This window comes from Apis mellifera, linkage group LG15 (assembly GCF_003254395.2).
Source record: "Apis mellifera strain DH4 linkage group LG15, Amel_HAv3.1, whole genome shotgun sequence".
In the NCBI taxonomy this organism is placed as follows: domain Eukaryota; kingdom Metazoa; phylum Arthropoda; class Insecta; order Hymenoptera; family Apidae; genus Apis; species Apis mellifera.
In genome coordinates, this window is record NC_037652.1 from 9,263,386 (window position 1) to 9,281,027 (window position 17,642).

At 30.8% G+C, this 17,642-nt stretch overlaps 2 protein-coding genes and 1 long non-coding RNA gene across 5 annotated transcripts; all 3 read left to right on the top strand.

Moving 5' to 3' along the window:
* The first annotated feature begins 2,417 nt into the window (after positions 1-2,417).
* LOC102654248 lies at positions 2,418-6,209 on the top strand. Of its 3 annotated transcripts, none has more exons than XR_001705776.2 (3): positions 2,418-4,247; positions 5,601-5,709; positions 5,811-6,209. It is a non-coding gene; the product is annotated as an uncharacterized LOC102654248 (long non-coding RNA). The 3 variants fall into 3 exon arrangements; XR_001705774.2 differs by having other exon boundaries at positions 2,421-4,243; XR_001705777.2 differs by lacking the exon at positions 2,418-4,247 and adding an exon at positions 4,440-5,375.
* A 4,769-nt stretch (positions 6,210-10,978) lies between these two features.
* Positions 10,979-13,024, top strand: LOC724380 (protein phosphatase 1 regulatory subunit 21). The gene is made up of 5 exons (XM_001120215.5): positions 10,979-11,376; positions 11,536-12,381; positions 12,467-12,613; positions 12,694-12,927; positions 12,996-13,024. Exons 1-5 carry the CDS (start codon positions 11,257-11,259, stop codon positions 13,020-13,022), a joined length of 1,374 nt encoding a protein of 457 aa, XP_001120215.2. The 5' UTR covers positions 10,979-11,256; the 3' UTR covers positions 13,023-13,024.
* Positions 13,025-14,332: 1,308 nt separating this feature from the next.
* Positions 14,333-15,222, top strand: LOC724467 (iron-sulfur cluster assembly 2 homolog, mitochondrial). The gene is made up of 3 exons (XM_001120329.5): positions 14,333-14,465; positions 14,666-14,887; positions 14,973-15,222. The coding sequence occupies exons 1-3, from the start codon at positions 14,389-14,391 to the stop codon at positions 15,145-15,147; spliced, it is 474 nt and encodes a 157-aa protein (XP_001120329.1). The 5' UTR covers positions 14,333-14,388; the 3' UTR covers positions 15,148-15,222.
* Positions 15,223-17,642: the final 2,420 nt, after the last annotated feature.

Below are 17,642 nucleotides of genomic sequence, written 5' to 3' on the forward strand. Positions count from 1 at the left end.
AAAACTGAATCAGGTACGATTTGATATCATCATCGTTATTGAAATTTTTACCATTCGAGGAGTTTTGTAAAGATCGAAACAAAAAGTAATCGGATGGTGCAAGGTCAGGACTATATGGTGGATGTGGCAAAACGTCCCAACCAAGCTCCAATAATTTTTGCCGACTGACCAAAGATGCGCGTGGCCTTGCATCGTCACGATGGAATACAACACCTTTTCGATTTGTCAATTCGGGCCGCTTTTCTTCAACCGTATTGTTTAATTTCGTTAGTTGTTCGATGTAGACGACAGAATTGATCGTTCGGTTGGGTGGTAAGAGTTCAAAATAGACAATTCCTTCGTAATCCCAGCAAACTGATAACAAAACCTTCTTTCGACGAATACCAGCTTTTGATGTTGTTCGAGCCGGTTCACGTGGCCTGCTCCACCATCTTTTCCGCTTGATATCGTTGTAAACAACCCATTTTTATCGCCAGTTATCGGTCGTTTTAAAAATGGATCATTTTCATTACGTTTCTTTAGCAAATCGCAGCTGTTAATGCGTTGCGTTAAACGCTTTTCTTTCGGTTCGTGAGGAACCCATGTATCGAGTTTTTGAACATAGCCAAGTTGTTTTAAATGGTTTTCGATGCATATATGCGATACACGAAGCTTCTCTGCAATCTCACGAGTTGTACTGTGACGATCCGAATCGATTATTGCTTTGATTAGGTCGTCATCAACTTCAACTGAAATCCGCAATTACTTAGTTGCCAACCCAATACTTCTACGTGGAAATTATCTCGATGCACGATTTACGATAAGCAAAGTTAAGGGAAAAGAAAAAAAGTATCAAATAATTGGAAACAAAAGGTAGTTGGAAAGCGTAGAGCAACCTGTAGAATCCTCGTCGATCGAAGAGGTTTCGATACATCTTCCAGCTCTTGACGTCTCGATCCCGCGGGATAAATCTAACCGAGGCAGATAATTAGGCAAAAAGTAAGCAAACTTTTTCATTCCCGTCGTTTCGAATCGTTTTCCTGAATTTATTAGGCTTAAGATAAAAGGAGGAGATTCGAAGACTGTTCGTTGTTAACGCGATCCGTGGAAAAAGATAAAAAAGAAAGGATGAAAATGGTATTAGGTAAAGTGGAAGAGATTGTCCAGAGCTTAGAAGCTTAATGGAGTTGTATTTGTCTTGTCGGTCGAAGCATCGACTCGATAATTGAAAAGTTTCTCGTTGACGCGAATGGATTTTTAATGGACGCGACATGTCGATCGAAATGATACGAGTTTTCCCTTTTTTTAACGCGCAAAATTATCGTCAACTCTCGAATATCTAATGTTTCATAACGCGATTATTTGAGTCGGTTCGTTTAACGACGAGAGATATTTTTATATCCTTTCATTTGACCGAAAGAGCGAGAACGAGGCAAAGTTCGAGAAATCTTGGAGGCCGAAATCGCTGTTCGATCGAATATCGGAGACGAAGGATACGTCGCTGTTACTCCGCCGGTAAAGTACGCGCGATTGACGCATAGTTGAAACCGATACCGGCGGGACGCGATATCAGAAATGTTTGCGAGCGAGCAATCCGACGTCGATCTGTAAATCTGTACGGCAAATAATCTTTTTAAAAATCGATACGTCGTACAACGTCGTTGTAAGATATCCTTTTTCCGATTTCGTACGTCTAAAAAATTTTAAAAAACATTGAAAATGTCGAAACGCACGATGGAGAATTATTCGATTTAAAACCGATAAATACACGTTTACCATTTATATTTTTAATTTCAATCGATTTGAATTGCGTCGAAAGTTGAACGATTCTCTGATTTTCTGTTCGATCGTTGAACGACGAAACGACGGAACAAAAGGGAAGAGGAGAGGCGACGAGCCGTTTCACGGATCGGAGAGAGAGAGAAGCCCCATCGTTTTCCTTTCTTCCCCGCTTCATTCTCGGTACACGGAGTTTGTAATTTTAATTATTTCATTAGTGGAAATCCTTGGAATATACAAAGGAGATACAGAATGGAAGGTGAATTGGTCCACGTCGCCGTTCTAAATCGCCTCTATTTTTCTTCTTCGCGGAAACGTTTCCTCCCTTCTTTGTCCTTACTTCTTACCTTACTTCGTTCCTTTATCTCGAGATTTGTCACCGTCCCTGCGACTTTACTCCATTTTCACATTGTCCTCCCTCTTCCCCCTCCCTCCTTGATTCTATCTCCTCGACGCGTTACGTAACAATCGCGTTAAAAAACTTATCGCCGATCTTTACCGATATCGTGAAAGATCGATCGATCGATCGTTTAACGATTATCGACACGAGACGGATCCTGGGTTGTCCAAATACCAGTAGGAGGAGGAGGAGGAGAATTGGGAGGGGGGGAGCATGTTCGAGGACGATAGTTATCGTAGCGATAGGGGGAGATGCGCGCGGGTGTCGCGATATTAGACCGTAATAAACCAGCACGTAGATAATCAAATACACGACACGTAACAAGGGCCAAGCATCCACCAGCACGTAGAACGGGCCGCATTGGTAATTTAGGTACCATTGGTTTGGTCAATAGCCAATTCCTATTTGGCTCGGATCCAACGGGTCAAACAAACCGGTCATGCCAAGGATAAAGATCAAAGCTTAGAAATCCCTCGTTTCGGCTCAACCTTCGCTCGATCGTTCGTTCCTTATCATCCTTTATCCTTTCTTCTCGCGTTATACTTTTCAACGCCTAGGAATCGATGGATAACTTTTTCTTTTAAAAGAATCTTTAAGATCGGTTTCGTCTCGTGATTCGTTCGTCAAGGATAATTCGTTTGTACCTCATTTGCGAGATGTATTACGAAATTTGCTCGAGTAAAGTCGATCGATTTATTATTTTTTTTTAAAATAAAGAACCGAGTTGGACGGATTTCATTCGAAGGAAAAATTATGAAAAATTAAACGATTCGTTGGGTGGGTCGGAAATTGAACTTTTGTCGTGGATAGGTGACCGATCATGCAAGGGCGCAAACGTCGCTCGATACTCTTGAGTATTCACCCATACTCGGGCTTAGTAAAATTACTTTTCTCTTCGTCGCACGAAATCTGATAAAACGCGGTGAGAGGAGAGAGAGATCGAGATAAAACTATTTTCGTATTTACTTTTACAAAAAATTTATTATATATCACGAATATTTAAGAAAATTCTCGATTTTTAATTACACGTGTAACGAATATAGATCCTTTTCGTATCAAATCGTTGTAGTTTCTTTTTCATTAAGGTCGAAAGAGAAAGGAAAAGACATTCCGTTTTAATCTTTCCAAAGGAATTATTCGATCGAGGGAAGAGCGAGGAAAGAAGTTAAGGGAAGGGTGTTTCCTTCTTTTCCTAGTCATATTTCGCACTTCTCTTTTTCACTCTATTTTACTTTACTGTACATATACTTTCATCCCCGTGTTAATCGGTACACCTGGATCTTTTAATTTTAGCAATCCAAGGACTTTGCGCCCCAGTTTTCGAAAACCTAGTTAGAGAATATATATTCGCAAGAGTTATGTATATCGACCGTTCCTGCTCCCACTCCTTTTCATCTTTGTTCTCTTCGTTTCCCGTCCCGTCTCTAGATTTCCAACAGTGGCGTAACATCGCCTCGATGTTCCGTTGCCAAATGGAAAATTTCATTCTCTCTTCTCGTTACACAAGGTTTGTTCGTTCACGATTTGTCGAATATCGACGAATAGTTCAACGTAACGGAGAGATGATCGTTTCTTCGGATATCGAGTCACAAAAGATTTTCCTTCCTGTATCCTATTTCTTTTTTCGTCCCCCTTTCAATCAAATTTCATCGAATTTCTTCTCGTATAATGTATAAAAATATCTCGAGTTTACGTTCAATCTGAACGGATAATCGATCCTTCCACTCTTGGCGACGAAAGATCCGATCGGAGGGAAAGTTTTTTGCCTCGTAAAAAGGAGGGGGGAGCAATCTTGGTTTATAGTCGCGTTTAATTATGCGTATGGATCTATAAGAGGGCTCGTAGGAGAGCCTGGCATGATCGGCGGCTCGAGTATACCCTCGAGTATACTCCTATCTAGCTTTATAACGCGCGTTGACGTTGTCTCGGTAGTGAGTCAGCGGCCAGCTGCCTGTCCTTACCTTATTAAAGCGCACGTGCTATCGCTCGTAATCTCATAAATATACGCGGGATAACGGGGCACGCGTGTATACGCGTCGAAGCAAAAAATATTATCAATTATTGCGCACGATACGCGGTCAAACGGTGGGTAAATATCCATGAATAACAATTTCGTCGCGCGCTCCGAATATCCGTTATATCCGTACGAGTGAATGAACGTACAGTCGATCGAAAAAATCCTTCCCGTTCTCCTCTTTCATTTTTAAATTTGTATAAATATACACGTGTGTGTATTTATATATATATATATATATATATATATAAGCAAATTTGTCGGGATAAATTGGAATCTGGGATCAGAATGGACGTTTCTCTTCTTTTCTTTCTCTCTCTTGGACCAAAGGTTTTCCAATCTTCGTTTTAAAATGTTTTGGAATTGGCGATTATTTTACAATTATCATCGTTATAGATGTCGGAAAAATTTATCCGTATTTATCTTTGCATAAAAATGACGATGGAAATTATTAGTTACGTAAGGAACGTGCGCGCTTTTTAAACAGAACATGGGATTAATATATATATATATATATCTCGTTCAATGAATATATGTATAAATTTTCGACACGTTGGGAGGTCTGGTAGATACTATTCATGAAATAAGTCCGTCTTTCGTAATGCGGCATAAATTTATGTTTGCATTGCAGAAAAATGTAAATTCACCTATTCGCTCTTCCATAGCTAAGATATGATTGAAATTCATTGAAAATCCCCTGGTGAACGCAATTTCCCTCCAAGATAGTTTCTCGCGAGGCGAGTGGAAAAGGGCGTTTGTTGCGCGCGGCATACGAACAATGCGACCTCGATCGATTACCGAACGAGAAATAATACTCGAAATTATCTCTTTACTTTCCTCGATCATCTTCCATTTATTTCCAACTTCTAAAATCCGAATCAATAAAATTATTCGAATACATTTCCACTCAAGGAACGTTTCGAGGAGGTGTTTTCTTCTCCATTTCGCAGTTTCGTTTCCTTTCTTTGGAAAGATTTTAAAAGTCACTTCGAGGAATCGATAGAGGAAAGAGGATACGAAAACGCTTAAGAATTTTAAAATGGAGATGCACGTATTGGAGGGAGCAGGTTCCCCTGATTTTGGCGGGAGATCGGTCCGATCGAGGAAGAACTGGGCCGGGAAGCAATCTCGCGAGAGACGACAGGATCGCACGAGTCGTTAACGAATTTCGTTAACGACATTCGTGCGTTCGAGCGAAATGAGGTTGGCGGATAGTTTAATCGAACCATCTCCCCCCCCTCCCGTGTTTTCCTTTCTCCTACGCCAACGCGGAGAAAGAAAATTCGAACGAACGAACCGATCCTTTTTTCCTTCCTTCTTTCGTTAATTAATAATTATACACTATCCTCGTTTAATTTCCAACTTTCGTTTCGAAGAAGATTGCTAATATATTTTTTTTCTTTTGCAAATTTTAATTTCGATCGCAAGTGATGAGCCGAGTGCAAGTATTCGAACGAGAGATGAAAATCGATCGGACGATTGCTAATGCGAAAATGGAAATGAAAATTGACGGATGGGAGATCGTAGATCGATAAAGGTGAGGATATCCCGTTTCATCGTCTCGCTCTTTCCTTCGATCGACTGTTTTAATCCCTGGAATTAGAAATATTTCTTTCCTTCTTTTTCTTTTTCTTGCAGAAATGGGATATCGAACAGGAGAGAGAAAAAAAAGAAACATTTTCTCAATCATATAACGTTCGAAAGCAGGACCGGTCCCATGCCGAATACGAATACCATCTATATTATTTGCCATGACTTAGGAACATGGTATCAAATCATAAACAAATATTCCGGTAACGAGAAGCAAACAGTGCGTTCGTGGGACAGTGGGTGGATGGTGGATGGTAGCGTAGGGTAATGGTAGGTAACCAAAAGAGATATAAAAGACAAAAAGAACGGAGGGAAGGGTATAACAAACGAAAATGAGCCGATATTCGCCCTACGACGAATTCAAACTAGCAACTACTACTATAGATTAAATATAGTCTATCAACGAGAAAATTCTGAAATAAAAATTCGTTTCAAGATTTATTATTACATATATGTATATATATTGTACGTTATTAACGATAAAAATCGATGAGAAATACGTTATGAATTTGCGGTGGTGAGAAAGAAAGAGATGTAGAGATATATATACGTAGAGTATAGGTATAGAAAATACGGTACGGATCGCATACTCTCGCTTATTGTGTTTAGCTACACGGTATATGTATACATGTATATTCCACGTGCACACATATCCCGTGCATATTTTCGGCAGTGCAGCATGATATTGACATACTACATACCACACGCGTAGCACACGCGCGATACACAAGCGCGTATGGTAAATACCACCTACCATACCATGAAATCGAGTATCAGATATGTGCATCGTAGAAAGATACCTACGTGCATGTGTTAACCTCCATATACGTGTGTGTGTGTATATATGCGTATACACACACGTAGAAGTACTACAAACTTCTATATCGCATATTCTATTCGCCAATGCTCGTATTATTTGTAATCCACACGCATATGAGCGCGCGCGCATATTCAATGCGATCCGAATTCATACGAGACGGCTAATATTCCTCGAATATATTTTTCCTGCGATTTCGTGGAGTATCGTAATTACGTATCATCTCGTGGAAATAAGAGGGAAAAGAAAAAAGGGAGCGTAAACTTGTAAACAGTGGTGCACAAGTTTTGCATTTCCCTTCCATTCGTTTGTAATTTGTTTACGAATTTTAAACGAATCGAGATTTTCCTAGATCGATATTCGATATACTCGCATTTGAAATCCGTTTTATCTATCCATCGAAAACGTGATATTTCTTACGTTGAATCTGCGTAGAAAAGAAAAAGAAGGTTTGTCGAAATCTTTCAAATTAATCTATTTAAATAATTACGTGTATCGTATTGATCCTTTTTTCTTCTTTTTTTCTAAAAGAACGAAACGCGTAGACAGATGTTGCTTTCGCGAAAGCGAAACAGATTTCGAAACGTGGATTCGCAAATAAAAGGTTAGACTAATGACTTATACGTGCGTATAATGTATGCGACTAGCACGCCTAGCGCGAGAAGGTGGCGGACGTCAGAAACAAGCGAGTGCTTGCGAAAATAATGGGGGCGGGAAACGAGCGAGCGCTCGAGAACAGTGGCGCAAGTACTCGAGAGATGCGGCCGACCGATTAGGGCGTAGACCGTTTCTCTTACGCCGCGTTCCAGCTGCTGCTGCTGGTGATCAACGCCACGAACCGCTCGAACCGCTTGGGATGGAGGGGAGGGGGGAAAAAAGGTAACGAAAGTTTATCAACTCGATACTTTTGGACGTGTCGCGGTAAAACGAGGCGATAAAACGACGGGGGGAGGGAAGGGATCGATCCGTTTTCGACTTCGGATCGAAAAAACAGACGAAACGATAAATAGCGGAAATCCTAGATTGAAATTGTACGTACGTGTTACGTGAACTAAACGAATACAAGGCTAACTTTCAACTTTGATCAACCCTCGTTGGAACGAGAAGCAAAAGGTTATACGGGGGCTTTCAAAACGTTGCGATTGTTTCGCCAAACTTGTCTCGCCAACTAACCATCTGCTACTCTCATTTATTCCAATTCCCGTCACATTATATAACGCGCGTTCAAACGGCTTTAAAATTCACCAGTTAATTCACGTGTACGACATCCCTCCGCTTTAATTTTCATCGTTCATACCGTTGTGTATTTGTAATTCTTTTTTCTTTTTTTTTTTCGTATCATTCTTCCGAAAGTTTTCTCGGGATAAAACGAGATAATGAAAACCGAATCGAACAATCGGTTATAATTGATCGATGATGACTCGTTGGTTACGAGTTTCGACAACATCGAAGAACGTCTTTCGCAAGAGAGAGAGAGAATGGGTGGGTCGGCATGGCTCGATCCGGAAGAACATTTACGTTAGAAAAAGGTGGCGGGTAGTAAGTGACAGACAGACAGTAGCGAGACCGAGACCGAGACCGAGCTCGTTAAATCTGGATGCTTTCATTTTCCCGTGCGGAAGGTAGGAAGTAGCGAGTTGGTCGGGCGACGAGATCCCCGAAGGTGGAAAAGAGGCGAGAGATCGAAAAGAGGCGTAACCTTCTGTCTCTTCTTACCTGAAGCCGTAGCCGACCTAGTTAATGCCGGTCGCGTCTACCATGGAGAGATTCGCTAAGAAAGAAGCTCCAACGAGCGTGACTAATGCGGGGTTATACGTATACGTTTCTCTGGATAGATAGAGAAAAAGCGAGTAAAAGGGAGCAGCTCCGGCTCCACGAGATTCCTCCCCTTGTATCCACCGACGTAATACGACACGTTTCTTCGAAAGAAAAAGCCCTCTCGATTCTATTCCCCTTTCCGTTTCACCGCAAACCGTTCATCGAGGAATACGCAACAACGCGGAGTCGAGTACACCCATCTTTCGATCTCACTTTTCTCTATATTTCTCCGTTCTCTCCGGCCAACGACAATCCGCATCCCAACGTATAAAATATATATAAATATACTACTCTTGCGTTTCGCTATCCATCCAATATCCATCGTTTATTTCTCTGTTGTTAAAATTAATTATTCATTTTTTATTACTTATTTTTACTTATAAACGAGTTGTATAGTCGAGTTCCTTTTGCTCGAAATACTAATATTACACGTATAATAACGATAAGATCAAATTTCGTTTCTCTTGTAATTTTCTAAAAATTAATTTTTATTCGTTAAAACACATACAAAATAGTTACGTATTATAACGATTAATTAATCTTTTAACTCAAATTTTTATGAGTGAAAGAAAAAAAAAACATATACGTGTAAATTATACATGCATGTATGTAAAAATACGACATATAAAAATAAAAATTATTCCTTTTTTTTCTTTTTTCTTGCGAGCATGTGTAAAAAGTATATGTATATGTACATGTATATATTCAAGAAGATATTATTCGACCTTCTCTGATATGACACGAGAGAATAAATAGATGAGATAAGAAAAGGATAAAAATAGGATACAAATTAGAGAATCAGCGCCATCTCCGGAATATCACGAATAAAACACGATACGCAAAAAGAAGAAGAAGGTGGGAGAAGGTTGAAGATAAAGAAGTGATCATCAATGCCATCTTCCGATTACCAAAGATTTATAAATTACTCGAGAGATGGAGCTGATATTTCCGATTTCTTACTCTCCTATCTTTGAAAAGATGTTTCTAATAATTTTCTAAAGATGGCGACGGCGATCAATTAATCTATCTCTATCTTTCTCTTATTATTTTTTAGACGCCCCTATTATATTTTTTATGTACACAAGTATCCTTACTTAATTTGCTCCATATAACAATTATACGTTCGAGAGACAAAAAAGTTGATTTTTGTATAATAAATTTGTCTCATTTTTTTTTAAACTTAAATTGATAAAAAATATAAACAGATTATCTCTATTTCTATTTAATTGTGTACGTTGTAAATACGATATTGACGTACAATCTTGATTAATGATCCGTGGTAACCACGGATGAAAAATAAATAACGTGACAATCTTATGGGATTTTGTATCACATCGATCGTATGTTTTGAAATGAATCGATTTTAAAAACAATCAGAATGTTTTTTTGTATCGTACTAAAATTTAAATATATGTACGCAAAATACATTCGAAAGATACAAAATAAAGTAAAAATCTATGCTTATATGCATGAAAGTTATCGAATTAACTCTCAATTTTAACATATATAAAAAAAAGTATATATTTTCGAAATCGTCCCGCCTTTGAAGCCCCGATCAAATGTGCACAAAAAACGATTAAAATTTGAAACGATATTCAATTCTGGCTTAATAATCATTAAACAAACCTTGATAATAATCTAAATAAGCTTAATAACAATAACATAATACACTGTTCAATAAAAAATTTTACATAATTACGTTCAACCGATGAAATGCACCTATCTGTCACCATGATTTTCAATTATAGACTGATTCTATTTCGTACCACTCATGCGCATTGATTCATTTGGATCTTAACTTTCTGATTGGTAAAGCTTCTTATTTCAAATCTTCGCAAAAATTAAAATATAATGTAATAACGTACATCAATTGTATACATAGAAATACGATATGTTTGAAGATTTTTCAAAGAGATGACGCTATCTGCTAAATACTAAAAAGAAAATTAATTATATTAATTTATTAATTTATATATTTATTATTTGTTATTTTCATATTTTAATATTTTATATTTTAATTTTAATATTTATTATTTGTTACTTTCATTTTACATCAGATATATCATTGTGTTCATGTTACATGTAATATTCACGTGCAATTATTTTGTTTTATATATTATGTTATATATTATATATTATATGTATTCTCGCAAATCTTGTATATTCTAATTTAAACGACACATATTAGATTACATATAGATAGATTTAAAAATAACCGAAAATATTTTGCAATAAATTTAATTCCATAATATTTTTATGTATCGTATAAATATTTTTTTATATATTTAAATATGTAATAATAATAAATATATAATAATAAATAATTTTAATAAATGTAACAATCTCAATCCAACATTTTTCTTTCATGCTACGAAATAAAATAATAATATCAAGCGATAATTCTATCTTGTCTATAAAAATTAAACAAAAAAATATTTTTTATCATGTGTTAAAAATATAGAAAATGTACTAAAAATAATAAATACAAAATATATTGTAAAATTTGTATTATCAGTTGGTAAAATAATAAAATAATGGGTACAAAATTTCACACTCAAATTTCGATTAACGACTAACTTCTCTCTAGTAGAATAGTCTTTAACAATTGACAGTCATCAAAAAATACATACAGAATCTCGTATAAAAGTGTATATTATTTGGGGGCGTTAAATTCATTTATTTTTCATTTGCAACATTTTTTTATCAAATAATTAATTTTATTTTTTTACAAATTCGTTAAAAATTTTCAATATTTTCTGGTTGACATTGACATTTATATAAAAGTGCCAATATGTATATATTATTCCTTGTTAGAAAATATCATACTACAACAGATATTTTAACAATAAGTAATTTTTAATGATTACTATAGAAAGTTACAATAACAGATTGACGATCGAAAGAATGGAAAACGTTATGGAGAGTGTCAATGGACAATTGCAAATAAAATATCAAAAAATTGCTACAGAATACTCAAAAGTAAGAGAAATATTTCATATTTTAATATTATTTGTATTTATTTTCTAAATAATAATAATTACCCTTACTATTTCTATCGGTTTCAAAATGTATTTCTTGTTTTTTGTAATTAAATATTTGCGTAAATTAAATATTTGTGACAAAATATAATTTTTTTAGATTCGTGCCCAAGCAAATGTATTAAAAAAAGCTGTGATTGATGAGCAAGCGCGAAATGCGGATATTCGAGAGCAATTAAAAGAGAAAGAAGTAGAACTTCGGAGAGCTGAACAAGAATTAGATAGTTTATCATTTCGAAATCAACAATTAACTAAACGTATAACTGTATTGCAAGAAGAACTTGACAAAGCTCAAAATAAATCCAAGAAAGGGAAGAATAAATTGTTGGAAAATAATAGCCAAGTACTTGCATCGTCGAATCATATCTTAGACGAGGAATTCCAGAAAAAAATAGTTGAGAATGCTCAATTATTATCACAAATTAGTGATAAAGATAGTGAAATTGAAACTTTAAATGAAAGAATACAACAATTAGAATCTAAATTAGATCATTGTGAAAAATCTAAAATTGAATTAGAATGTCAATATCAAAATATTGTAGATAAACTGGAAAGAGAAAGGAATGATTTACAAAAAAAATTAAGTGATAAACAAAAACAAGAGGAAAGCGTTTCATGGTCTAGTAATGAAGGTAAACGGGATGGATATGAATCTGATAATAGGATAGGACATTCGAATCTTCCACAAATAGAACCATCTCCACTCTCATCGCCATCTGCATCGCGTAGATCATCAAAATCTATTAATGAAGGCCGATCTCATAAAATACAAGAAGAGAGTAATAATTTTGATTTGTCAAAATCTTGTGAAGTATTAGAAAAAGAAATTAATCATTGGAAGGCACAATATCACATACTTAAAATAAAATATGATGAAATACAGCAAAAAGAATATACAAATAATATTGAACATGAATCTTTACAACTTGCAGAAATAAATCATATGGTAATATATATTTTAAATAATTTTTTCTTTTTTTTTTTTTTTTTTTTAAAGTAATCTAATTATATTATATTAATATTTTTCACAGATTGGGAGATTAACAGTACCATTTGCAATACCAGAAGAAATTGAGGCTCGAGAAGCAAAAATCCAAGATTATTTCCAACAAGAAATTGACAAATTAATAACGGAGAAACATATTTATCATGTAAAAAATTTAGCTATGGCTGCAACTGTAATTAAATATATTTTTACGTAATTTTTTTTAAAAAATTTATTATTTTTCTTTTATATATTTAATTAGAATTTTTTTAGAACGAAGTTCTACAAGTTCATTTGGATACAAGTGAATCAAAGAGAGAAAAATGCGAATCTGCGCTTACAGAAGCACTTTTAAATTCTAATATTTTACAGAAAGATAAAGAAATACAAGAAGGAAACTATAAAGCACAACTCAGTACTATGAGTGAACATCTTGCCAATATGAATGAAAAACTTATTTCGCAAACAGAAGAAATACAACAATTAAAATTTCAACTTGTAAATAAGGTAATGATTTATTTTAAATATAAATACTATCATTTTAAATACTCAGTATATGGTTTAATAATTTTCAGAATAGTAAAAAAGGAAAACAAAAGTGATACAAAAATCAGGTTATGAATTAACAATTATTGACATTCCAACAGTAACATGCTTTAATCTGAACTATTAACAATTTTAATTTCGTGTACATATGAAATTTGCACTTTTCAAACAATCATTATTTTTTATCATATATATTAAGTAATATATTAAGGAATTTTTTAAATCAGATTCATTATTTTATTTATGAAATAAAAATTATTTACTTATAATTTATATTATAAAATATTTACAGAAATTAAAAATATATCGTGTAAAATCATAATATACATTATCATTTATATGTATATACTCACGATCAATTTACTCTTAATATACACATGAATTGGATAATTTTTTTGTTGAATACTTTAAATTAAAACTTTTCTTTGTATTATCTTAAATAATAAAATTAAAATCTTCTTAAATAATATAATATAATATAATATAATACAATATAATAAATGAAATTATTAAATCAACTGAAAAAATTTATTTTTTTTTTTTTATTTTTTTTTAACAAAAAAATCTAAAATATTCCATTGCTGTATCACTGTCCTTCTCTTGCGTCCCTCCTCTTCCTTTAATTTTTTTTTTCACAGAAAATGTACTTCAACGTAAATATTTATGTTGCACATATGTTGTACTTATTTCGATGGGACGGCCGAAATGGAATAAAAATGTTTATTCAAACATCAATGAAAATAAATCATCTATATCCAAGAACTTACAACAAAAAATGTACAACTTGTATCGAAATAAAAAAATGTTATTTAAAATTTATAGTAATTTGTTTATTACATATTTTCTTACATTTTTTTGTATTATTTTATGATATTTATATTTATATTGATAAAAAATAATTATATTGTATATTGAACAAATTAATATTTAGAAAATATTTTATAACACTCGAAATTACAAATTTAGCTTTATTCTGCGAAAATAAATTAATTATTGTATATATATTTATTTGTATTGATTGTTAATTGATTCATCAAATTAGAAATTATAAAAATTTGTTACAATTTAAAGAATTTGAATTGCATTATATTATAGTTTCATAAGATCACTGTACATTGTTTTGAAAATATGTAAAATAATAACAGTTTATAAGAAATTAAAGAAATATTATTTTTAAAAAATATTTATTAATCTTAATTTATATTATCTTTAAACAAAATATTTTATATATATATTTATTATATATATTTGCTTTTTATATTATATTTAATTTATCACCAATAATTATTATTTATTAATTTAGTATGATATTTCATCATTTTAATCATATTAATGTTTGTATCTTTATTATGTTATATACATGTACATACACGCGCGCGCGCACACACACACATATTTTGCTATCATATATTCACTAAAAACATGGCGAAATTGAAACATGCGATTTGGGACGTTTCTTCTAATTTTGTTGCAAATAGATATTTTTCACGTTTATTAACGTAAGTAATAAATCTAGTCTAAGCTAAAATTTTTAATTTGTCTATATTATGCTTGTTTAATTTTTTTTCTTTATATAAAATTAATTCAATATAAAATTAACCAAAATTTGATATTATATATTAAGTTTGAATATACTTTATATATTTTTTTGAAATATTTTTATGTTTTTAAGAAACTATAGAATAATTTTTGTTTATAGTTCTCAGTGGTATAATACGTCTACAGTCTCGTTATTAAATAATACGTTAATAGATTCTACAGTGAAAGATAAAAACGATATCATCATTACAGATAGTTGCGTTAAACGTTTAAAGGAAATTACAGATGATAATGCTTATTTAAGAGTTACAGTGGAAGGTGGAGGCTGTTCTGGTTTTCAATATAAATTTGATTTAGATACAAATATAAATGAAAATGATAAGTAAGTATTAATATTAATTAAAATATTTATATAATTGTATAATTGATAAAAGTTTAATATTAAATTTAACATTTTGTATTATAAGAGTGTTTCAAAAGGATGGTGCAAAAGTTGTTATAGATTCAACATCTTTGGAATATATTAAAGGATCGACAATAGAATTTCATACAGAACTCATACGTTCTGCATTTAGAATAACTAATAATCCTTTAGCTGAACAAGGTTGTAGTTGTGGTGCTAGTTTTTCTATTAAAATATAATTTCCATTTAAATTCTATAAAAAGCACAGAATTTATAAATAATAGTATATAAATTGGTTTTATAAACATTAATAAAACATTTAACTATTTATTAATTATTTTTATATGTGTGCGTGTATATATATACATATATATATATATATATATATATATATATATTGTTTTAATAAAATGATAAAATGATTAGAAATATTTTAAGATTTTTACCAAAGATTTAAAAAGATTTAAAAAAATTATTAATTTAATTGATTATTTTATTTATTATATATTAAATATCAAAAAATATTTATTTCAAAATGTTTTAATTTATTATTAAATGTGATACAATGAAATTTAAATTATTAATTATAAGTGTAAATAAGTAATACTATGTATATTTCAATTCTATATGATATGATTATTATTTCATAAATAAAATCATGATAATTTCAAAAATTTCTTAATAGTATTATATATATTAAATATAAAAAATGAATTTAAAAAAAACTAATTATCTTACTGTTAAAAAATTATTATTATGAAATAATTTTCACGAGACGATGCTTATATCTTCTGCGCAATATTTGGCTAATCGGAAAAATATTAAGTTATTAGTTATGGAATAACCATATTGTTGTAAAATAAGAATCTATATAAAAACTTCTAATTTTTTTTTATTTTTATTGTGTTATTATTGTATTATTTTTTTATTGTATTATTGTTCTTCTATTGTTCTTTATTATTGTAAATAATATCGGAAGAAAAAGATTATTCAAAATATAATAATCGAATCAGAAGTAGGGATGTGAGAAAAGAAAAGATAATTATTTTCTGAATTTTAAAGATTCAGGATATATTTCGAAAAATTCTATTATTGGAAAAAAAAATTATTGAAAAAAAACGTCTGCGATTTCATCTGATATTATCTCAGGTATAACAATATATATTATTGATTAACAAATTTTATATTAATTATTAACAAAAAATTTATATTAAATAACAATAATAATAATAATAAAATTATATTTATGTAAATAATTTTATCCATTTTAAAGATATATAATATTTATGTTGAATTATAAAATATTTTTTACAATAATGTTTTATAGATTTAAAATACTTAGTTACTAATTTTTTTTAATATTCACATTCAATATTTTTCATTTGCTTTTAAATCTATGAAACATTATAATCTATGAAAAATTATAACTTGAAAAATACATAACTGATGCAATAATTTACAAAGCAATGATATAATATTATCCCCAAATATACTGAATCTATTGAACAACGTACACATAAAATAAAGAACCAATTTCATGACTTGATAAATATACATATATAATCATAAAAATAAATATACATACATATACATATAGATATACATACATACATACATCTCTATATATTTATGTATGTATGTATATGTATATATTAAATTGCAATTTTCTATATAATTATTTATATTACTATAAAATTATTTTAAATATACATATATATTTTCAATTATGATAATAATTTCAATTTAACTATATATCACTATATTTTGACCCTAATAAAAATGTTTTAATTTCTATGAAATTGACTTTCTTTTGTAGTTTATCATTTTATGTAAATAAATGACATGTAAATATATAATTATACAATAAATTATAAAATTATTAGCAAAGAAAAAAAAATATATAAAAAATAGAAAGCTAAAAATTTTTTCTCAATATTTTATCTTTTTCATTAATCCAACATTAAAAAAAAAAAAAAAAGAGGAACAAACAGTGGAATTCTAATTCGTCAAAATTCGTTAAAGTTTTTCGTATATGTTTAAAAAAATTATTATTTATAATTTTATCGCTAATATTAATGTATCCTATTAATGTAATTAATACAATTAATTTATTAATATTTTATAAAATTAAAATTATATTGTTTTGCAATTTTTTAATTAATATTTCTTCATTAAATTTTCGCTAATAATTTTATAATTTAATGCATAAAATCTTTCTTATTAATTAAAAATCGTCATATAAGATAGTAATTTTTCGTAAAACGTAAAATTGACGCACTTGATGGCACAATACATTTTACCAATGATATTTAAATTTTAATTCTAAAATATATTATACAATTGATAAAGATGAAATAAACTTTCATTTTTTCTATATTACATCATTATATTTGAGCAACTACAAGAGCAAGATTTATTAAAATGTAAAAATTACATAACTAAAAAATAAATATTTATTTATCTCTTTTTTATTATATAATTTTTGAATAAAATTTGATATTTTTTTTTTATTAAAATTTGAAAAATTATATTCGTTTGTTTTAATATTTTATAAAATTTATATATCAAAGTTTTTTAATATTTAAGCTTCATTAAAAATTATAAATATTTTTTTATAACAAGAGTGACAAACTGAATTATCTAAAAAATAAATCTAAAAAATAATTAAAAAATAGTAATTAAACATTCAAAATGTTGGATAAACGAAAGTTTACTATATCAGTTATATAAAAAT